Below are 23,829 nucleotides of genomic sequence, written 5' to 3'. Positions count from 1 at the left end.
CCAGCGCTTCGCTCCCTCCCGCCCAGCGGAGCTCGGCAGAAAAGCGCCGGCGCGGATCTCTCCGCAGCCGAGTTGCGGGAGGGGGAGAAGCGCGGGGCAGCGCGGCCGCCCCCTCGCGGCGCGGACTGGAGCGCGGGGCGGGAGCGCGCAGGGCCCCGCGGTGCTGCCCCCGCCCCCGCGGCACCTCCCGCCCGCCCCTCGCCGGCGCTTTAAAGGAGGAAAGCAACTAAACTTCTATTGTACCGGACAGAGCGCGCCGCGCCGCCTTGGACCTTACAATCTGCTGCACGCCGGGAAGGCGGCTTCTCTCCGCTGCTCCGTGTGTTTTTGAACCCGTGGTGGGAGGAAGAGCGATACATTCTCCCGACGTTTTGTCCTTTTTTTTTTTCTTTTTTTCCACCGTACTTTCCGGTGGTTCTTTTTAATTATATTTTACTACATATATAATTTTTTTCCTCATTTTGTCGTTCCCCGCGCCGCCCGCAATAATTGCCTCGCTACGTTTCCCAGCTGGCGCGTTGGAGAAGCCGGTGAGTTGCGGGGCTCTGCTTTTCCCATCACTCGATCCCTCGCGGTTGTGGCGTTGGACTGACACGGGCTGGTGACACCCGGGCTGCCGGCGGAGCTGCGCTCCGCGGACGTGGATACCGACGGTCCCTCCCGAGGGACGCTCTCCTCTGCCGGGGCACCGGCACCGGCGTTCCTCATCCTTTTTCTTGTGCTCGGATTTTAATTTTTTGGGGTGAGAAAGGAGGGTGGTGTGGGGGGATGCATTTGTTTCCCCGCAAGGAAAGGTCATGGTTATTGCAAGTATTGCTTATATGCATATATATGCGTGTATATATGTATATATTACACGATTTGGCAAAGTTTGCCAAGGTCCGTCCCCGTGCGCTGCCCAGGTGGGTAGCTGGGGAGTAGCCCAGCTCTCGGCTGGAAGCTGTCGGGCGCTCGCCGCTCCTTCCCTCCGGGGGACGCGGGATGGGGCTGGCGCTGCGACTCCGGGAGAGCAGGGGCTCCGTGCCGGCCGGAGCTGTTCCCTGTGTGAGCGCGGAGGGGCGGCGGGCGGGGAGGCGATCTGAGCTAAGCTGCACCGGGCGGCGCAGGGCGGCCGAGCTGCGGGAGCCGCTCCCGGGGAGCCCCCGATCGCGGGGAGGGTGGCCCGGGAGCCGATCCCTCGGTAGATCAGGTCGCGCCGCCCGGTTGCCCTGCCGAGCTTGGACGCGGGTGAAGGGAGGTTGTGCATTTTTTTTCTTATTATCGTTTTTTTAATTACTAAACGCGACTGCGCGTTTCCCCGCCGGCCCGGCGTGGGGAGCCGGGAGGTAGCACCGCACGCCGGGGGGGCTGGTGGTCCCGCCGAGGCCGGGGAAGCCGATCCCCGCGGCAGAGCGAAGCTCACTCGAGCACCCCCCTCTCCTCTCTGCCGCCCGCAGGCACCAGCCGCCGCGATGCCGCTCAGCGCCGGCTTCCCCAGCAAGAACTACGACTACGATTACGACTCGGTGCAGCCCTACTTCTACTTCGAGGAGGAGGAGGAGAACTTCTACCTGGCGGCACAGCAGCGGGGCAGCGAGCTGCAGCCCCCCGCCCCGTCCGAGGACATCTGGAAGAAGTTTGAATTGCTGCCGACGCCGCCACTCTCCCCCAGTCGCCGCTCCAGTCTGGCCGCCGCCTCCTGCTTCCCCTCCACCGCCGACCAGCTGGAGATAGTGACTGAGCTCCTCGGGGGGGACATGGTCAACCAGAGCTTCATCTGCGACCCGGACGACGAGTCCTTCGTCAAGTCCATCATCATCCAGGACTGTATGTGGAGCGGCTTCTCCGCCGCCGCCAAGCTGGAGAAGGTGGTCTCCGAGAAGCTGGCCTCCTACCAGGCGGCCCGCCGGGAGGGGGGCCCCGCCACCCGCCCCGGTCCGCCGCCCTCCGCGCCGCCGCCGCCCGGCCTCGCCGGCTCCCCCGTCGCCTCTGCCGGCCTCTACCTGCACGACCTGGGCGCCGCCGCTGCGGACTGCATCGACCCCTCAGTCGTCTTCCCCTACCCGCTCAGCGAGCGGGCTCCGCGGGCCGGACCGCCCGGCGCCAGCCCCGCGTCCCTGCTGGGCGTCGACACACCGCCCACCACCAGCAGCGACTCGGGTGAGTGGGGCCCACGCGTGTTCGGGAGAGGGAGTGGAAACCCGCACGGCGCCTTGGGGGCTCCGCTGGGGGAGCGAGACGGCAGCCCCCCGCCCGCCTCTCCCCCCCCACGCTTCGCTTGGGCTTTTTTAAATGCCACGTTAGCGAGACAGGGAGAGACTCACGACGAATTTATTTCCTGGAAAAGGAGCCCAGATTTCCCTCCAGGGGTGGAGGGAGGAAAGGGGGAGAAAAAAGGCGGAGGAGGGACAGAGGAATTTTTAGTAACGGGGTCAGAGCCGGTCTCCAGTGCGGTGTCCCGGTGAAGCTGTTCCCGGTGCCACCCGTGGGCCGGGAAGGAGTTAACTCGAGAGCCGCGGGGGGAATGTGCAGTCAGGGAGGTGCTAGTGAAAGTGACTGCAGAGGAGTGAATGGGGCTGGGAAAGTTTTAGAAACGCTTCCTTAGGTATTTGACAGCGTGTTCCGCTCACTCATAAATTTGGATTGAAAGTGAGTGTCTGCTCAAAAGTCCTTCAGCTTTCCTTTTTCTCCCTTTCGGATTTTCCACAAATTAGCAGATCCAGAGAGATTCAGAAAATGTCTCTGAATACACATGTGTGTTAAGTAAGCTTTCTTTTGAGGCGTGGCCAAAGCCTTCTAAATCCTTAATTAAGGGCAGCTTGAGTCTGAGAGCTTTATTGCGCTGTACTGCTGACAACCGAGGTTAAACTTTCCTGCTATCTTTCATGCGCTCCTCAGAATTACGCAAGATCTTTGCAACTTTTGAAATCAGGGAGCTGGGTTTTGAAGCGCGGTCCGCGTGTCCTATTGCACTCGAAGTGTTGCTTCCTTAAAGGAAAGGCTCTTGGGGAAAGTGGAGTCCAGCAGGATCAAATGGGTTTAAGAAGGGTTTGTCAGTGGGTTCCTTCCTCACTGTGCAGCTCAGAGTAACTTTCCCTTATAAATACAGTGGTCTTGAGAGTATCTGCACAGGTCAGCTGCTGAAACAATAATTTTTATGTTTTTTTCACCCCCTTGCAGAAGAAGAACAAGAAGAAGATGAGGAAATTGATGTCGTTACATTAGCTGAAGCAAATGAATCGGAATCCAGCACAGAGTCCAGCACAGACACATCAGAAGAGCACAGTAAGCCCCACCACAGCCCACTGGTCCTCAAACGGTGTCACGTCAACATCCATCAGCACAATTATGCCGCTCCTCCTTCCACCAAGGTTGAATACCCAGCTGCAAAAAGGCTAAAGTTGGACAGTGGCAGAGTCCTCAAACAGATCAGCAATAACCGAAAATGCTCGAGTCCCCGCACGTCAGATTCTGAAGAGAACGACAAGAGGCGAACGCACAACGTCTTGGAGCGCCAGAGGAGAAATGAGCTGAAGCTGAGTTTCTTTGCCTTGCGTGACCAGATACCAGAGGTGGCCAACAACGAAAAGGCGCCCAAGGTTGTCATCCTGAAAAAAGCAACGGAGTACGTTCTTTCCATTCAGTCAGATGAACACAGACTGATTGCAGAGAAAGAGCAGTTGAGGCGGAGGAGAGAACAGTTGAAACACAAACTCGAGCAGCTAAGGAACTCTTGTGCATAGGAACTCTTGGGCATCGCTCAGAATAACCCAAACTAGACTGAACCTATGGTAAAATATTAGTGTTTTTAATATCACTCATGAACTACACCAGTCCATCGAGTATGGAACTATTGCAACTGCATGCTGTGCGATTTAACTTGAGACTACACAACCTTGGCTGAATCTCCCAAGGGTTTGGCCAGCACCTCAAAACTGCCTCATAATTGATACTTTGGGCATAAGGGATGATGGGACATTCTTCATGCTTGGGGATGAACTTTTCAACTTTTTTTTCTTTTAAAATTTTGTATTTAAGGCATTTTTCATATGAAATCCCCAAAAAAGTTGTCCCCAGATTGCTGTATATATTTACACATCTTATTGCCATGTAAATACCTTTAATAAAGTCTTTATAGAAAAATGTGCAACATTAATACGCAGCAGTTGTGGCAACTGGATTTATACTTGTCTTGAACTTCTGTGCCATAACATTTCACAATTTTGTTTTTTATTTAAATACATTTTTTCTTTTAAAAATGATTTTTATTTTGTTTTTAGATAAATAAATATTTGCCCAAAATATAATTAGCTAAATCCTGTGTAAAGACTTTGCTTTGTCTCACACTGTTGTCATTAGATGCTTATTTCCATGACATCCCTCTCCCTGTCGTCATGGCAGTGACCTGACAAAAGTCTAAGGGGAGTTAGATGAGAGGAAATTATGATTGTTTGCGGCCTGGTAAGGAATTGGGTTTCTTCCTACCCCCTTCTATTAATTCCAGCAGATTAAAATAATCCATCTAATGCGCTTTTTTGTTCAACCCGTGTTCCCACCAGTGCCTCAAGGTGCTGGTAACAGTGTCTGTCTTGACCACTGTCATCTGTCTCCTGAAAATAAAAGTTAGGTGTTCTGTTTTAACACCAGTCACCACAACACATGGGCTTTGCATTCCTTCCAAATGCGTGTAACAACATTTTCAGGGCATGACCTTCATTCTGAACTAGGGACCCAGCTATGTGTTTTGAGGGTGGCTTTGTTGTAGACTCACCTTAATTGCTTCCTGTTTGATGTTGAACAGAAATTAAATGGGATAAGAAAATAAACCGAGGTGGTGAGTGTTGAAGTGGTTAAAAGAACAGAGCAGTTTCCCTTTCTAAGTGCTGAAATCAGCAGAGCCAGTCTTCCTGGTCAAACAGTTGAACACTTCATTGCTATGAGTTACTTGGGATTTCAATGAATACAAAGGACAAGGGCACACAAAAACATACTATGGGAGCAAGGGAAAAGATGAGCTATTTATCACCTGGAGAATATGCTCAGATAGATTTGTAACATTTGCCAGGCTTATTAAATCCTATTTACTTTCAGGAATTGTCTCATGATCAGCTTCAGATGGATCATAAGGTACTTGCTTGACACAGCTCCTAAGATTAGATTTGCTCTTTTCCCCACCTCCTTTCACCCACTTATCACTTCGGTCAAAACTTGAGCAAGAAATCAATGAGCCCTTTGATGTGGGGCAAGAAGGTGCTTTTCAAAAAGTTGAACCTTGTACTTTTCGATTTTCATAATTCCCGTTAAATACATATTTGCTTGGCTTCCAACCATTCAGACAGCAATGCTGCCAGATAACACCAGCAACTGAACTGGGGTGAGGGTTCAGTTTTTCTATTGCTTTTGAGTTCAGAGTAGGAAGAAGGGCTGAGTGTGAGTGTATATGGGGTGGGGGAGCGGAGGGGAGCGTTTTATGGAGTGGGTAGATGCCAAAGCCTATGGTAATGGTTTAGGGGCTTCCAGAAGAAGATGAGTGCCTAAATCCCATTTGGTGAGGTGCTTTAGGTGCTGGGCTGAAGATTTCTTGCGGGAAAAAAAAAAATCTGTAAGAAAACTGGGAGAAAGTAAGGCTTTTTTCTTAAATTTGTCTGTACCACTTGCTTGTAACTGGGTTTATAGAAGCGGTCTGCAGTTGCTTTTTCTCAGTGTGTGATTCAGATATTCACTTCTAAGGAAAAAGGATGATGTGAAATGAAACTCTTATTTGTATCTGAACCGTAAATCAGGACATCATCCATCTCTGAATAACAGAAAAGTTCTACCTTTTATTAGACAGGATAACGTATTTTAAAAGAACATGAATTTCACGTGCCTTTTGGCGTGCGCCCTGCTTTAGATATTGCTTCGGAACAGAAGTGAGCGGTTGTTGGAGAATTTCTGACTGCATCACCATCCTCTGAAACAAACCAAGGGGTGTAGATCCGTGCACAAACCATGAAGGAATTCTGTCACCTTTGGATCCCATTTTGATGTACTAGCAAAACCCCCTCATTTCTTTCCGTGAAATGAGGTTAGACCACAGTAATTAATAAACCTCTCCTTATTTGTCAGCTTCTTAAATCATTTGGAGAATAGGTTTGTTAAGTTTGTTAAGGTCCTTGGTCTTTTGATGAACAGGATACTTTCAGTTATTTTATTTCTCGCTCTCATCTTTTAATTGAGCATCAGTTCCGCTTGCCACTTTCCTACTGGAAGAGTACACCAGATCATGAATAATTTTCCAAATTACCACTCTAAAGGGTGATGATTTTACGGGATGATGTTTGGTATTTATGATGTTTCTTACATTGTTGAAGGATTATGAAGCACCAAAAGAATGTAGTAAAAAACATATAAATTTAACACAGCCTATAGGTGCAGGGGTGAACAACATCTCCCAGTCATTAAACTGTCATGACAATGAAGAAGAAGGTGGCTTCCACTTTCCAACTCCACATGAGAGGTTAGGACATTCGAAAGGCACAGACATCCCACCAGAGTTTCTGGGCTGGATTCTGTTAGTAACACATTGTATATGGATGGGAAAATGTTGGGTTTTGCTGCTGTTTTGGAGCAATAAAGGACGTAAGCTTATAAAAGAAGCCTCTGAGCCTTGAAATAAAATGCAGTAAGTATTTACAGTGCTTGCCAAACAGCTGTACCAAAACACTTCTTGAAATACAAAGGGCATTTTTAGCTTCATCTCTCTGCTCCTTTAGTTTCACAGGAGATTTCGAGCCACTTCGCTTCAAGAAAAACATTAGGCAAAATATGGCATCAAAGGAAACCAGAAACAAACCATCACGGTGAAAATAAAATTGCCCTTATCAAATACTCTCACTGTTCTCATTTAATTATACTGATTTTTAGGCTTCCAGCTTCATTTTTGTTTTGTGTAGTCCTGTCTTTCCAGACAACTAATGATCTGAATGACTTCAATGTAACTACACAGAATATACTGGGGAGACTTGGGATGTACAAAAGCACCTGTGTCAGCTTAATTCAGTTCCAGTCTGAGTCTGTGGAAATTCCACGTCTCTTCCAGGGCAACAGGCCCGTGCTAGTGGAGGATGCTCTTGAAAATTTTATCACTACCTATAAAGAAATCACTTTACCTGCCCCTGTCATAGCCACTTTTTCTCCTGTAGCACTTTGCAACCATCGCATGCAGTTGAGAGATGGCAAATATTTCATCAGACTTGTACTAAAAGGAGAATTTCAGGTAAGTGGAATAGAATTACTGTAAACTGGAAATAAGTCAGGTCACTTCAGTTAAAATCTGAATTTATTCAAAACAGAAGGTAGAGGTGTTTTTTTCATCTACAGAGATGAACCATCTTCTGATATGCTGGATTTTTTTTTAACTGTTTTTTTTACTTTAATCTGTGTCAAAGTCATCTGACAACAAATTATCAGAAAAATAACACTGAATGACTGGAGATCCTAACACAAGCAGACAGCTTGGGAAGAGACTCAGGATCTACTTCCCAGCTTATGGGCTTGCTGTTTCCTCATTTAAAAGGAGCTTCTGAAAAAAGGCTCTGCTGACTGAAAACTAACCCCTGATTTCCCCTTGAGGTTTCCATGCAGACGAGGCCTAAATCTGCCTAGCAAAAAAAAAAAAAAAAATTAAAAAAAAAATCAAGAAATGAGGTAGATGAGCCACAGAAGCCAGATTTCATTTCCAGTACAAAACTTTTGAAGTTCAGCAGGTTTTACCTGCCTACATGCCATCTCAGGCATAGCTATAGAGTCAGTGGGGACAAGTAAGAGTGAAAACGTTATCTAAGATTCAGAATAACAGCTAAGAAGCCAAAGGATGGTGGTCCTAATTCTGCCATTTGCTTTCTACAGGCATCTTGAGCGAAAGGAGGGTGCAAGTGTTTGGAGCATCTTGCTGCAGGCAGCGGGCTCAGCAGTGTGAGCAACACACATCACAGAAAAGGCACACTTCCCCTGCATCCAGGTGGGAACAGGGTTGGGTGAGACACTGGCCAAGCAGTGACAACACCACCTCTTAATCGCAGAATGGCTGCGGTTGGAAGGGACCTCTGGAGATCATCCAGTCCAACCCACCTGCTAAAGCAGGTTCACCAGAGCAGATCACACAGGAAGGTGTCCAGGTGGGTTTGAATGTCTCCAGAGAAGGAGACTCCACAACCTCTCTGGGCAGCCTGGTCCAGGCTCTGGCACCTCAAAGTAAAGAAGTTTCTCCTCATATTCAGATGGAACCTCCTGTGCTTCAGTTGGTGCTCATTGCCCCTCATCCTATCGCTAGGCACCACTGAAAGGAGTCGAGTCTGGTCCCATCTTCTTGACACCCACCCTTGAGGTATTTATAAGCATAAATAAGGTCCCCTCTCTGCCTTTTCTTCTCCAGTTCTTGACTGTATGACTATATGACACGGTATTTTTTCAAGTTTCTACATAAGCCGAGGACCTTGTCCCTAAGTGTGCCCAGACTCCATCTTCCTAGGAAATGAGATAAGTTCATTTTTATGGTGTAAGAAGTATGACCCTTGGTGGTAAATATTAGTGCATATGAAAATGTTTCATTTGCCACTTGCCAAGACTATTTAATATTTGTGGTTACTGAGCCAACCTTGCTTCAAGTTGCCACCAGCACATGGCAGCCTGAGCTTTGAGGAACATCTGCCTGGTTGTGCTGGAAGCCACGAGGGCAAAGTCACTGGATGAAAGCGGAGCTGCACAACTCTGGCTGGCTTTGATGGCTACATCGCTTATTCCCATGAGCACTGCAGTTTCCAGCTTGATGTAAGAATTATGGAACCATTCCTTGTTCTACACAAGCCTAGGAGAAAGAGCTGGGTCAGTTAGTTCCTGACATTAGATATTATGGTGGTTACATTTTGCTACTAAACTCACCCCTTGTGTATGTCTTGCCATGGCTACTGTTTTGTTGAATGCATTTCCATTCAAGGCAAAATGTTTCTTGCATCCATGTGTAATTTCCAATGAGTTTCTGTGTCCCAGTTACGTGGAATTATGTTTTCCCTATAGGAGCAAAATGAAAAAAAAAATAGAAGAAAGAAAAAGAAAAAAGAAAGGATTAGGTGTTATGAATGAAGAGGTTTGAAAACATAAGCTGCGAAAGTGGAGCAATCTGACTGGGTAACAAAGAGTTCCAAGCAGAGAAATTAACGCTGCTTGGAACTAATTAGCCCCATCAGCTTCCTTCATGCTAATTTATCCATGATGAAAGAGGACAGAAATAGCAGGAGGAAAAAAAAATACAAATTACAGAAATTATGCTTTATATACAACTACTGTGAGTAGGCAAACCCACCCCAAAACCCAAAAAACCCAGACAAAACCCATCCCTTCGGACGTCCCTGGGGATGTGGGGATGGCTGCGGGTTGCAGTTGCGCAGCAGCTCTCCCCTTTCCAGCACATTTTTCATGCAGGCGCCACACGTGTGCGAGGGGCTGCTCGGAGGGATGCAGCTGCCAGAGTGAGAGCCTCTTTCCACTCCTTTTTCTCCCATTAATCTGCTCCGTGACGACAGCAGAACCAAACAAAACCCCTCAGTGCAGGTAGCTCCTGTGATCTAGTGCACAGCTGAGTGTCCTACAAAGCTCTTTTGGCTTCTGACCAAGGCCATGCTGTGCTACGGATGAATTGAGGGAAGAGGGATTAACTCTGCAACTGTGTAGGTACAGCAAATGTGAACTAAAGGTTTGCATGCTTCCCCATGGTACGAAAACATCCCCACTCTTCCTCCCCTGCAGAAAAGTGGCACCTGCAATACCAGGGGGGCTCTTACCCCAGCACTGGACGTTGTGCAGTCTCTGTCTGATTTATGTAGGTTATCTGGGTTTATTCACTCTGATAGGCAACACTGTTTCCTAGAATTCTTTGGGTTTTCATTTGACTGCACTACAGTCACTCCTGACACAGTTTGGTTTTATTTGTGTCATACGTGTCCAAAGAAAGAAAACTGCTCAGTAATAACTGCTACCAGAACAAGGCTTTCCAACAACAGTGCTTTAGGAAGGCCAATGTTGAAGTACTTAAAAATGAATAAAAATCTAGAAAATATGTTGGGGATGCTGGATCAGACAGCGAAGATGACCTTTCCATTCCATGTTTTTATCAGGGTTTTTCTGCTATCTCACACTTTACTATTAAAATTTACTTTTAGGCTTTACATTAAATATAGGAACAGAAGAGTAACCAGAATCTGAACTGAAATGATGTAAGAAGCTATTTGTGCAGACACTATGCTGTATTCCATGTTCCATGCACATACTGATTTCAGAGAGGAATCAAACACGATCTGTTAGTTTCTGAGTAACTTGAACAAAGATACTTCTGCCTTGGATTAGGCTGGGTTTTAACAGCATTTCTATGGAACAGCTGCAATCTAGCTTTCAAATATTAGACTTTTAATGTTGTATAAATATGATGGGCAGGAGTGGAACAGAGGTGGGGTTTTTTTAGTTTGCTTTTGTTTTGGTTTTGGTTTGTGTTGTTTTTTTTTCGCTTTATCAACCAGGTATTTTTCATAGACAGAAATTTTACAAAAAACCCTATCGGTTTCTCATAGTTCACCATGTATTTGCATGCAGACACTGTGATTCATAGTGGGTTCAGAGAAGAAAAGACATATTATTTTAACAAATTGTATGGTTTTATAATATTAATTTGATCTGCAAAATCCTTCTCTTCTGGGGTAAAGCAGATTTTTCTTTGGGCACAAGTAAAATCTTCTTATGTGTTCTCATTATCGTTCATCGTTATAGTAAAGAGTAAGATAATATTGTATTGTGCATAGACTTCTACACTTTGAGGGAATGTAAAAGGCTAAGTGAATATCTTATTAAGTGATTGCAAAATAAAATTGACATCAAAGTGATTCAACTATGTAGCATATTATTCCCTCTCTTTAAAACAGCAAACGTTTTCCTCCTTTTGCATTTGTGAAAGAGAAAAAAAAAAATAGACTCCTGCCCTTATGGAACAAATACGGCATTTTCCCATGTTTTACAAGGGAAAAAGTCTTCATCAGCATCTGTACTTTTATTTGAAACTCAATTTCTGCTGCGTGATCAAAATGAATCCACCCCTTCCCCACTCACTTCAGCATGCTGCCCTAAAACTGAGACCAGAGTGTGACACCCAAAACAGTGAACGCAAACTGTGAAAGCATTAACAGGGCTCCAGGGGCCAAAATAATCACCAGATATTTATGACCTGCTTAGCAGCTGGAGCAAATTATCTGGGCAGTGAGGTGACTGCCACGGAGGTCTGTGCAGCTGCACCGCGCTGCCTGGCCGTGGGGCTGCCCCAGCCCTCCAACTCCTTTTCACATTCCCTTTTCTTGACATCGGTGGCCAAATTCCCATTAATGTAATGCACTACTGTACAGGAATGCTACGTGCCAGAAGATTTTAAGCTCAATTGATGTTTTCAAGAGGTTCCTCTGTAAATGTGCCTGTTGCTGGCCCTGGAGGAGCTTGCTTAGAGGAACAGTAAATCCCACTGAAGAGTGGTGGCTCCTGAAACAGATACGCCAGGTCTGCACGATGCAAAGTGCTGATCCAGCATGATCTCACTTCGTTGGTTTAAATTTTAGAGTAGAGTGGAATGGAATGGGATGGGATGGGATGGGATGGAATAGAATAGAATAGAATAGAATAGAATAGAATAGAATAGAATAGAATAGAATAGAATAGAATAGAATAGAATAGAATAGAATAGAATAGAACAGAACAGAAAACTTTGTCCTGCCAGACGTTATGGCAAATCTGGTATCCTACCATAGCCAGTCTAAAGCCATCATGACTGAATATTAGCAAAAATTTCTTCATGGAAAGGGTTGTTAGGCATTGGAACAGGCTGCCCAGGAAAGTGGTGGAGTCCCCATCCCTGGAGGGGTTTAAAAGACTTGTATATGTGGTGAGTAGGGTTATGGTTTCACAGTGGACTTGGCAATGTTAGGGTAACTATTTGACTTGATCTTAAAGATCTTTTCCAATCTATATGATTCTATGATGAAAGCCCTATAGTGTACAGATCAGTGATGATGTTGATCCACATTGTATTTATCTTGCTGGATGCTCCAGCCATGCATGGTTTCGATTTTGTGACTATGAGGCCACCACAGCTCAATTATTCCCTAATTTAATTGGCTCTTTGTAAACTAGCTTTTTGTTCATACCTTCCTTCGTCTTGTTATGCATTGGAAGCAAAATCTTGGCCTCTTCATCAAGCCCCACACAAACCACAAAACAGTCATTGACTCCAGCAGGGCTGGGATTACAACCGTAATCTTGCAATCTTTCTTTAATCTTAATTAATTTAATTCTGATATCGTTATCTAGATTGCTCCATTCATTTAGCATCGCAGCATCTCTCTCTTTACTCTCACTGCAAGGCTCTGGTAACTTTGCAAATGTTGCAGCTTTATCTCCCGTTCCTACCTTTTGATCTTTAGTAACAACCTTCCTTTAATGTCTGCTGAGCTCAGCCTTTTATCAGAAAAGGACTCCACCCTCCCTGGTAGAGGGGGACACTGCTCTGATCAACATAGGCATGAGGAGGTGAATTTCCACCGTCTGCCTCTCAGGGTGATCCCACTGGCCCGTCCTGGCTCTCCAGCCCATTTGAAAACTGGTTCAGCCAAATCAAATTTAAAACCAAAGGGCAGACAGGATTTCATGAAGTTTTACAGCCCGTTCCAGTTTTAACTAATTTCAGGACTTGCATTGTCTCTGCTGGGGGGTTTCTTCTGGTAACCACCTCGAGTGGACAGTTCTGGAGTGGGTGGGAAAACATAGTAACCCACAGCTTGCAGCAGGAAGTTTAGGTATAAAGGTATATACTCCATAATGTGCTGTTGTTCCATTTACTTTGGTTTATGAAATGAGCTCAGCTGATGCCTTACCTTATTTTTGCCTAGTTACACAAAAATACCATGCTGCTGCCATATCTTAATTGCACCACCCAAGCACAGACAGCTGTCCCCTCTTCTCCTTGGCCTCGGTGTGACTGTGGCTCAGCTGGGGCGAAGCAGAGACCCAGCAAAGAGGGGTCAGGGTGAGAGCAGCCTGGGTGCCAGGTTTCGATTTTGCAGGACTTTGCACCACGACCATCATTCCAATCCCAAATTCATCCCATAACACTGGAATAAAAATGCTTATCCTGGTATAATCTCTTCCTAGGTGGAAAAAAAAAAATATTAGAAGGACTATGCCCATAGTGCATTACTGTAACTCGTTGGATTTTTTAAAAGTATAAATATTGTGATAACAACCTCATGAAAATGCTGGAGGCAAGCCAGGCTGTGGAGTTGCACAGTAATTTCCACTCTGCTGTGCACGATCCAGCCCTTTGGTCCTTGCAATGAACTTTCGGTGATTTACCTCTATGTTGAGCTACCTCCTGCTGCCAGTGGGCCACGGTGAAGTGGTTGGAACCCTGGATATCCTCATGCCCTTCCCTCTCCATCACAGACTCACTGATGGGTTGAGGTTGGAAGGAACCTCTGAGGTCACCTGGTCCAACCCACATCTTCAAGCAGGGACACCTTGAGCAGGCTTCCCAGGACCATGACCTTTTGACCATGACCATGGCTTCTGACTATTTCCAAGAATGGAGCCTATACAGCCTGAGTAACCTGTGGCAGTGCTCAGGGATCAGCATCCTGGTCGTGACTGCTTTGCAGGGTGGGTATCGTGGTTACACGTGATTTGACGCAGAGCACGTCAGTTTTCAGAGGTGCTGAGCATTTGCAGGTCCCATTGCTTCCACCTGTGGTTGAGGATGCTCATTTCTGTTAAAGACCAGGCAAAAAAACTGCTGCAGGTTTCCTTTCCTGAAGCAATAACAATTTCTTGATGAAAAAATGGCAGGGAAAAGATAAATCTGTGGTACAGACAGATACAAGTGCACCGCTTGCCCTCTGCCATTTTTTCTAGGTAACTTTAAACTCTGATGCACTCTGGCTCTCAGGGATGGCACATTTTTGGAAGCTCTCAGATGTCAGTAGATGCAAAGCTCAGCTGAAACTGAAGACAAATGGAAAATCCTGTCCTTCAGTCTCTCCCTGTATGTCAAGGATTTGTTCTGACCTCTTTAAAATTTACCTGCTCTGCCCTCGTTTTTCTTGCCTCCATTTGCTTGTACCTATTGGGATTATTTGGCTTTAAGATAAAACATTCAAACAGAGGATAAGTGTGGCTTCATGAGCTGAGAAAAAAGAAATGACATCCCTAAATCCTGAGGGCAGAGACCGGACACTGGCATCTGTGTGGTGCTGGTTTTCTGGAGAGATAGTCTAGTTACGTGATGTTTTTTTATATAATGCATGCTTTTTCTACCCATCATTGCCGAAGTGAAGCTACACAGCATGACAACAAAATAAGCTGCTCTGCCTAGTAGTGGAAAGGTCTTTTCCCAGTACATATTACAGTTCACTTAGATCGGTGGTTAAAAATGTTGTGTTGATTTTAACAAAGATTGATATTCAACATGAATATGCCACCTGCCTCGCTTCTCTGCTGGATGTTCAGCAGAGAGCCCAGCAAGCCTTGAACAATGGGATCGTCTCTTGATTTGGGGATTAAAAGCTGTCTGAGGAAGAGCATGCTGAGAAAATGTGCTGAGAGCTTCTGCTGAAGGGGCTAATTCATAGTCAAGTAGCTTCATAACCACGTCTATCATGAAAATTTGTTATCAGCATACTGTTTGAATCACAGATCAATGCATACTGATTTTGGCAAATCTAATTAGATTTGATGGGGAAGAACAAATTTGCATGTTTCAGGCTTTGTAGTTCCCATCTCTTTACATATAATTTCAGTTTTGATTTGTTTAATAGCGATTAAGGGTTGTGAATCATGACATTGCGGAGATGTCAGCCATAGCTTTCCAACTCAGCCAGCCTCATCTATCACCCAATGCTGAGAACAGCAGACTGGGAGTCAGGACTCCAGTGCCTACCAGTTACACCAACCAGAAGTCAATGTGTGCTCCTTGTATGGCCGCAGGCAAGATATTTTACATATCTGCACCTCAGTTTACATATATGTGAACTTTGGTATAGCACATATATACATCTTAGGGGCATTATAAGACTCCATTGACCACTGCTGCTTCTGAACTGTTTTCATTTATTCTGCTTCCCTGGTGCAACACAAAATTAATTATCATCCTTTGTGATGTGGAAGGGGCACAGCCCGGTGTTGATCTTCCTTTGTGAGTACTGTGGCTGCTCTGATTTCAGTTTTTGCCTGTAATATGCAGTTGCTTAAATCTCTTCTTGGTACAGCAAAGATACCAGCTACACAGGTATCCATCAAGAAGCCAGGGCTTAAATGGGAACTCTCTGGGACTAAACCAGTGAACTGGTGAGCAGCTTATGACAGATATCCACACCAGGTACTTCTGCCTCCCTCCTTAGGTCTTTTGTCCACTGCTTGTGAAGTTTATTTAGCAGCTCTTAACCAGTTTGCCTATATCCACATTCCCATCCCAGGGGGAATCCTGTGCCTTCTCGTGTAGGAGTAGCATCATTGTAGCTATGAAATGGGCTTCCAAATTCGAGGACAGTGTCCTGCTCCAGTGCACACCTTCACCTCTGACATAGGAGGTGGGAAAAAAAGGGGCCAGGACAGGCCAAAGGCTGAGATAGCTTATTGCACCCAGGGAGCAGCCACTCTCTGGAAGGCAAAGAGATGCAAAGGAGGGTGTTGAACCAGGTCTCCCACTTCTTAGAGAGGTACTGGGTCATGATATGAAACATGAGCAGTGCTGCCACCATCACCAGCTGTGCTAAAAAGAGCGCAAGTCTCCCAACAAGATTCCAGCCCTGCATCCACAAACCAGCCTGCCTGAGCCCCCAGAGGACCCAGCCCCAACACCTGCCCCATGGCTGTGCCCACGGGGGGAGTGCGGGGCACATCCATGAAAAAACACTTTGGGAAGGTTGAACTCTAAAGGTGAGTGCATGGACAGCAACTGGGTTTGAGAGGAGAGGAACACCAGGTCCAGTGTGTCCTACTCCCATCCTGCTGCTGGAGGAACATCGTGCATCACCCCTGAATAAGAGTGATGGCTTGGCTGTGTCAACACACCTGTTGTGACACTTCAGGGGCTGCCAGTGTCACTGTCCCTTAAAATTGCTCACATGAACGCTGTATATTTGTTATAGATGGAGAGATTAACATAAAGGCTAAACCAGAAAGTAAACAGAAAGGGAAGGACCCTGGGGACACTGCAGTGGTGTGTGCCAGCTTGGCTGGTCCAACCTGTTTATAATGTCAAACACAATCACAGGTGCCAAAGAATAACCGACAAGTTAAAGAGTTTCCTCCTTGCGATTTAGAAACAGGATCCTCGTGTGAGGAGGGCAGGGCCTCTGCTGTTTTGCCAGGAGACGAGTGGTTCAGAAACAAGGAAGCAGGCATGACCTTCTCTGGAGGCTGGTGGCATTTTACCTGCTTTGTGTGTCTTTTGCTGCTGTTGTGACATGCAGGCCTCATGTGGGCACTGTCAGGTGCACAGGGCTCTCCTGGTCTCCTCCTCGCTCCACAGAGCCCAAGGAACCCAAACCTACGTACAGTGGACCTTTGCACGCCTTCTCAAACTGAGCATCTCCTGGTGGACATGCCCTTGATGTGTCATGCTCAGTGTGGGACATCTCCCTAATGCTGGTGGGCTTGTGCTGTCTCCTGCGACCAGACCTATGACTCTTACCTCTCACCAGATGACATCTTCATGTCCTGGGTTTTCTATCCTTGCTGAAGGCACCACTTCCCACTTCCTCTCCCAGGCTTGCAACTTCTGTCATGATCTTTCGCCCTTCACGCAAAACAAACTCGACTCCTTCTCCCCAAGGACTTGATCAGTCCCTTTCTCAGGGAAATCTGGCTGGAACCCGAATGGTGGTGTCTCTCTCTCACTTGAATTCTCTCTTCTTTCTCTCACAACATTTTTTTTGTTCACTACTGGTGACCTCTGCATTCAAGCATTCTTATCTCTGGATCTACTTTCCGTCCTGTCAGTCCAACACAAATATAGTAACGCAGACATTTGGTTTCACTTTATTTCACTGCTTTTTTGTTTCGTAAATCACATTCAGGCTGGTAATCTTTAATGCTCTCCATAATCACAAATGAAGTTTTTGCACCTCTCTGGCCTACAGAACATCTTGCTACAGACTCAGAAAGGCATAATTTTAAAATATTGCCTTTTTTTTTCCACAAACTTGTGAAATATCTAGAGCATCTGAGTCACATACTCCCATAGTCAAGCCACCAATGATAAGTCTGTTATTACTGTGCTTTTTATCAACCCTGCATGTCCTCTTTCTCTGCTCTGGAGTCATCACTAAGCTCCTCTGAATCAGAACCTTGAGAAATTTCCTGCTCCTTGGAAAATGCTCCCACTTCTTGGCCAAACATTTTCCCCACAGAAGGATTCATAATGCATTTTTGGGGTTTTAGCATAATTGAGCCCAGCTTCATTAATGCAGCTGTCTTACAAAATGAAACATCTCTGTTTCCTTGTCTATGCTCCATCAAAAGAGGTGTCAGCCCATGTTTTATTGGACGATCGCTGTGAAGAAATGGACAGGTAGAAATCTAGTGACATAGTTAGATTTGAAAAAAAATACATAAATTCTGGGGAGCAGAATGGGCAATGATGATAGTATAATCTGCTCCTCCAGTTCTGGATGGGGATATTTCCTATACACCTGAGCAGACACTGTACTACTCTAACACCTTCCCCCTCTCTATTCTTCATCTTACATTCAACACTGAGAGTACATGGAAGGCAGTAGGAGTATTTCCAGCAGCTTCAGAAAGTCTCCAGTCTTTGCTTCTCCTCCATTATTTCCACTCACTCGTGGCTCTTAGAGTTTCATCCCCATCAAAATCACAGGTGAGTCACCATTGCCCAGAGGTGGGTCACTGTTTGGGGACAAGAATGCATTTTCTTTAGATTTATACAAGCAATTAAGTTAAAATAGTGTGGAGTAGAAATAAATCATAATAAGCACCATCACCTTGTACCATTATTTTATCACGGAATGAACTTGATACTGGTAAATACAGCAGGGAGATATGTGTAAGGGTGAGGAGGAGAGCCAGTTGTGTCAAATCATTACACCTGCTGCAGAATGAATGGGTGTACACAGGCTTTGAATACATTCGAAATGGAAATTAGGTGGTTTCTAACCTTCAGAGAAGAAATGTTACAAGATAATATCCAAGAAGGTGAAGTGAGGAGAAGACACTGATGCTGAACCTGATGCCTTTATGGGTCAGCTGATGATGGCTTCTAACAGGAGAGGAGCAGATGCAATGACCCAGCCTTTCTTCTGAGCATCTGAGGTGACTTTGGTTTTTGGGCAGTTCCATCATGAACCTGAAACAGGACTAATCCCTGGGTGAGGGAACGTATAATTATTGCTATGATTACACATTCTTAGCTGTTTTTTTCTGCTGTGCTTCTCCATGACCTGTGTTTGGGTGGGATGCGTGGTGGTTTGCCCCAGCCTTCCCTGCACCTCCCTGCCTTGCCTGAGGACACCTCACTCTCCAGCTGCCTGTGGGCTGTCACCTCCACGCTGTGCTACCCATGGTGAGCATGTCACAGCTCTCATTGCCTACACTGGCACTTCACCTAAAGTGACCAGCTTCGCCTGACATGGGTTAAGAAGCACTTGTGTGATCCCTGCAGCAGCAAAACTGATGGGGCCATGGACAGAGAAGCAGTGGCAGAGTGCTGGAGATCACGAGCTTTCAGCTGGCACAGCCACACTGCACCCTGACCCCTGATCTCTGCCTCTTACCTTCTTTTGGCCTGGAAATGGCATGCTGAGTCATTTGGCCTTGACTTTGCCATGTTCAACTTGCAGGGGTGAACTTACAACACTGAAATTGCCTTGTGTAAGTGTGCTAAGCTGTCATAAAGATGATCATGCTTTATTGACATGGACTGAGTATATCCATGTTGTAATACTAGGTGATTTTTTGAGTACAAACACTAGAAAGGCTGTAAAGCTGAGCGATTCAAACACAAGACATATTCTATATGCCCATGGAAAGAGATTCTTCATGTTCTCTCCCACAGTGAGAGATGCTGGGTGTGATGGAAACAGCAGGTCCCACTGTTACTGCTGAGGCTCCAGCTCTGTTGTTGCTGGGTGAAGCACTTGGTGGTCAACTGTCACCCCCCTCTGCATGTCCCCCATCTCCCAGGAAAGGTGTATGGTATAAAGGACGGTTTGAGCATTTCTATGGGGTCTGGAGCCTGAATTTCAAACCGCAGATCTGCCTTGCAGTAGATGGGAGCAGCACATCCTTCTGCCACTGTTTGTGGAGGTCCCTCCTGAAGCCACATCTGGATAGGCTCCTGTGATTGTGGTCCGACTTCTCTGTGTGTAAACAGGCAGTCAAATGCTCTCACACTCTTTTTCATGGCTTTGTCATGCCAGGAGTTGTACATATAGATACCCATCCCTCATCACAGCATACAGAGCTGTACTCACGGCTGTGCTGCTGGCACTGTGGTGGCACATGAATAAGTCTGTGACATTGGAAAAAAACAGTATTAATTTGAGCTGATGTTCAACAGCAGATTCCACGTGTGCTTTGCCAAGGAAGGGAGTCCTAGGGAGAAAGGAATGAAAACTCAATTTTCAGGGCTATTTGATACATATTTCTCTCCTGCTCTGGCAGCTAGGATCTGCGAAGGAGCCATCAGGGCCCCATTTAAGGGCAATACCCATGCAGAGCCAGGATAATAACTTTATGCCACTATTCCAAACTCTGGAGTGGGAAATGAGTTTGGAGGAAAAAAATGTGCATCAGGCTGCTCCAGCACTCGAGGTCTCCTCAGCTGACAAGATGATGCTTTGGTCTCGTGAGTGACCATAGATTTTGGTCTTTCTCTTAAGTTCATTGACTTCAGGAGGTCATTTATTTAACACTTCATCTCCTGCCAGCTGTAGGATTGTGGCCCCAAGTGGTGTCCTCCACCCCTCTTCTGCTGCAGCAGGTTGCTGAAGGGTATGGCACAAAGACCTTCAATCCTTCTGACCTGGAAGGCTCTCGTCTCCCTTACTGTGAGCCCACAAAGTCTCTTTGTCCAGCCCAGCCTTGCACATTGCAGCACCACAGAATTGCAGTTTGGGTCAAGTCACATTTTATACCATAATTTTGTACCTTTTGCACTAGCATTTACTTCTCCTGTAATGACTGGGTTGCTCTTGCAGATCAGCTTTTTATTGCAATATTCAAAGCATTGTAGCTGAGTTAAGAGCATATTTACTATTTAAACAAAACAGCATATGCTATCCACATTTCCAATACTGCTTTGCATACCTCACTATGCTGGATATAGACTTTGTGCAGAGGCTGATTAGCCTCACGTGGCAAAGGCAGCTCCATACTGGGCACCACCACCCATGACTGGTGAGAACAGGTGGTGCATTTGGCAGGAAAGACACGCTGCACCTCCCGTGTGGCTGCAAAGGTGCTGGGACAGCAGGAGTTTGGGTTTCCCCCTGGACAGAACAAAAATAGTGGGGGAGGAAAAAAATAATGTGATATTGAACCTTCTGCTTGGTTCCAGTTGCAGGTTGGAATCAAGGAGGATACATTTCATTTTTACTTTGTTTTAAAAGAAAATAATGTAAAAAAGGAAAATAAAACTTGTTTTATCCATGTACTGGAGATTTGCTTTTATTTTACTGTTTCACCAGTCTGCAGTCTGTTCTGTATTTCTGATGTTTCTTCCAGCACCTAGAAGACCACAAAGCTACTTTCTCTACTTGTATGTGGGATCCTTGTATCCTCCTGCGATTATGTGGAGACACGCATGTAATGTCAGCACTAGTGCTCGGGAAGAACGGGTTAATTCTATAAATCTACGAGTTTTACCAGCAAGCTAACTCGCGGAGTCAGGGAGATGCGGGACCGCAGGCACCTCCTCAGGTTAAAAGCTGTACAGGCTGCCGTTCGCTCACGATGAAGCTGATCCCGTTCGCCCGCGCCGCTCGGAGCGGGGCCGACACGCACGGAACGGGGTCCCGCAGCCTCATCGCCTGCTGCCCCCGCACCTGCGGAGCGGTTAGATTAATTAATTAATTGTTGCAACTTATTTATTTATTTATTTTTAATTCCGGGGTACGCGGAGGCGCGGGCCGGTGGGTGCGGGGGTGGCGGTTCGGGGCCGCTCGGCTCCGCGGGGTTCGGAGCGCGGGGGGCGGCCGCTCCGCGCTGCCCCGAGGCTGCGGCCGCCGGCGGCGGGGGGCGGTGACGTCACAGAGCCGCTCGCCAGCACAACGTTCCATTGAGCCGAGCGCGTGCTCGGGCGAGCACATGGGCAGCGGGGCCCGCGCTGCTCCGCGCCGCTCCGCCCGGCCCCGCGGCCGGCCCGCCGGACCCCTGCCCGGGGAGAGGGGTCGCGGTGAGTACCGGGACCACGGTTAACGGCGGTGGGGTGAGGGGAGGTTGTTTGCGTATTTATGGTGTTTTTATTTATGATTTCTTCGTATGCCCTTTTATTTATTTATCTTTTTTAAAAATTTTATTCTCCTCTTGCTTTATCATTCGTGTCTCCCCGGTGGGCTTTGCAGGTCGCGGCGGAGTTTGCAGCTTTCGGCGCGGGGGCTGCTGCAGATGGGGTGGCGGAGCCGGGGGGGTGGTGGATTGCATTTCATTTATCTATCTATCTATCTATCTATCTATCTATCTATTTATTTATTTATTTATTTATTTATTTAAGCGCTGGGTCGACAGTGGGCTAAAAATAGCCCATTGCAAGCCGAAATCTGTGCGGGTGGGGGAGGCGAAGGGGCTCGGGATGCTTTCCAACGTAAATAAATCGCGGTGATAAGGGCCGGCGAGATTCGGGGTCTCGCCGTGCTCCGAAATGACACGGCTGGATGTCCCCATCCCCCCCCACCCCCCCCCACCTTCCGCGGCGGCGCCCCGGGCCTGGGCGGGGGGGAGGACGATGTGGATGCCCGTGGCGTGGGGGAGACGCTCGGGACAGGGAGGTGACGATGGGTCCCCGCGGCTCAGGGCGCCGGGGTTTGGGCTCTCTCTGCGGAAAATACGCGCTCGCCGGGGCGCGGGGTGCGTGCGGAGCCGGGCCCGCTGCTGCTTGCGTGTGTTTGCGGCATGAATTAAGCTTTCAGTCTGCAGGGCTGAACTGTTTTGCACGGGCCGTCGTTGATATGGGCGGTCTGATTTGAGCTGGGTAGCACGAGGGCCCGAGGAATAAAAAGGGAAGACTGTAGGCTCCAAAGACCGCTTTTACAAAGGGTTTTTTAGGCCATCTTTTCCTTAAAATGCTGGGGGGGTATCAAGTACAACTTCAATAGGCCGCATTTTATTTTTATATATACGTAATGTTGAAATGTTTTCACTGACAATACGTAATGTTGAAATATTTTCACTGACGAAGTGCTTCAGGTCTTCGGTCTCAATCTATTTAACTGTTGGTTTCTGTATCTTAAAATATCATGTGGAGAAATCCCAGCAGAACCGATAATTGTGTCTGAAAGATGCTGGAGGCCTTCAGTGAGATCTTTTAAATCCTATTCATGTTGACAAGTTTAGACATGTTTGCCTGTCCATGTATCTGGTCAGACACAGCGAGTCATGAACCCCATGCTAGTTCCTTTTTACGAATATGTTAAATAATGTACATTATTTAAGTCATTTATTTGGAACAAAAGAGCGTTGCTGGGGGTGTATTAGAATGTATTAGCCATTGCTAAATACAAAGAGCACAATATATTACCTACATGTTATGGCTGTATGAAATGGGAGCATTTATTTCTTCATTGAGCAGAAATACAATCTTGCTAATGTCAGTTTGTACCAGCTGGCCTGGATTATCGCAAGAGCACTTATATATGATGTTGTAAAATACGAGGATATTAAGAAAATCTAGCTCTGAAGCACTGACATCACTGTAAGAAGTAAATATATAGTCTGATATTTAGTTGTGCCTCATAAGCATTCAGTTTCCTTTCTGCTGTGATGCTGAAAATTATTTAATATGTATAGTTTCCAAGCACGTGGACCAGTGAGATGCTCATTTCTGCTAGGTGCTGCATATCTCTGATGAATACCTGTTTACACCCCAGGGAGTTTCAGGTGATCTTCTACATACTTTGCATCGTTTTGGGAATGCACCTCTATTTTCTCTCCTCTGCCTCTCACAGCATTAAGTCATGAGTCTGGCTTACGGCTACCTTAGCATGTTATAATTCAGACTGTGCCTTTGTGTGTTTTGAGTTTTATTAAGGTAATTAGCTATACAGGTGCAGTTTGTCAGCCTGTGGGAGAACCTCTATACCTGTTAGGAGTAAAATATACTGTATGTCTGTACGTCTAGCATCCCTGTGCCTCTCTGAGAGCGCAGGGACAACCAGAGCAGTGCCAGCTCTGCCTCGGCAAGGCCTGAAGGATTTTGCATCCTTTGCACACTGATGTCCACGCAACATCAGAGCAGTTCTGCAATAGTGAAAATAAGGACGGGCTTAGTCCTGCTGCCGGTGAAAGGCCCATCTGTTGCAGGAACGAATGGTGTGCTTGAATTAGTTCGTAAAATGGAATATTGGCTCCTTGGGTGAACATGCATGCTTGGAATATAACTTCAGTGGGAGCTAACAGCTTTCAGAGGCGATGGTGAGTTGTGTCTCCGTTTGCGCAGCTCTGCAGTCCTGATGTTTTCTCTCTGTGCCCCTGCTGAACCAAAGAGTGTATTTGGATTTAATAAAGAGCTTTATCTGCTAAAATTGTAGTTATGCTTAATACTTTGCAAGA

General features: G+C 46.6%; 1 protein-coding gene and 1 long non-coding RNA gene across 6 annotated transcripts in view; both read left to right on the top strand.

Moving 5' to 3' along the window:
* Positions 1 to 248: 248 nt before the first annotated feature.
* Positions 249 to 4,295, top strand: MYC (MYC proto-oncogene, bHLH transcription factor). Its single transcript, XM_065831170.2, has 3 exons — positions 249 to 530; positions 1,437 to 2,139; positions 3,160 to 4,295. The coding sequence occupies exons 2-3, from the start codon at positions 1,452 to 1,454 to the stop codon at positions 3,720 to 3,722; spliced, it is 1,251 nt and encodes a 416-aa protein (XP_065687242.1). The 5' UTR covers positions 249 to 530; positions 1,437 to 1,451; the 3' UTR covers positions 3,723 to 4,295.
* A 17,086-nt stretch (positions 4,296 to 21,381) lies between these two features.
* LOC139827126 (uncharacterized) overlaps positions 21,382 to 23,829 on the top strand; it is a 73,486-nt gene continuing 71,038 nt past the window's right edge. For all 5 annotated transcript variants that reach the window (XR_011737336.1, XR_011737339.1, XR_011737338.1 and 2 more), the window contains exon 1: positions 21,382 to 21,457. This is a non-coding gene — a long non-coding RNA (uncharacterized lncRNA). The remainder of the gene's footprint in view (positions 21,458 to 23,829) is intronic.

This window comes from Patagioenas fasciata, chromosome 2 (genome assembly GCF_037038585.1).
Source record: "Patagioenas fasciata isolate bPatFas1 chromosome 2, bPatFas1.hap1, whole genome shotgun sequence".
Lineage (NCBI taxonomy): Eukaryota > Metazoa > Chordata > Aves > Columbiformes > Columbidae > Patagioenas > Patagioenas fasciata.
The sequence above is the reverse complement of the archived record's forward strand: the minus strand, read 5'-3'. Positions and strand labels throughout refer to the sequence as shown.

Coding starts and splice junctions, on each gene's coding strand:
- MYC (XM_065831170.2), top strand. CDS start 1,452: ATGCCGCTCAGCGCCGGCTTCCCCAGCAAGAACTACGACTACGATTAC. Junction 2,140..3,159: donor CACCACCAGCAGCGACTCGG/GTGAGTGGGGCC, acceptor ACCCCCTTGCAG/AAGAAGAACAAGAAGAAGAT.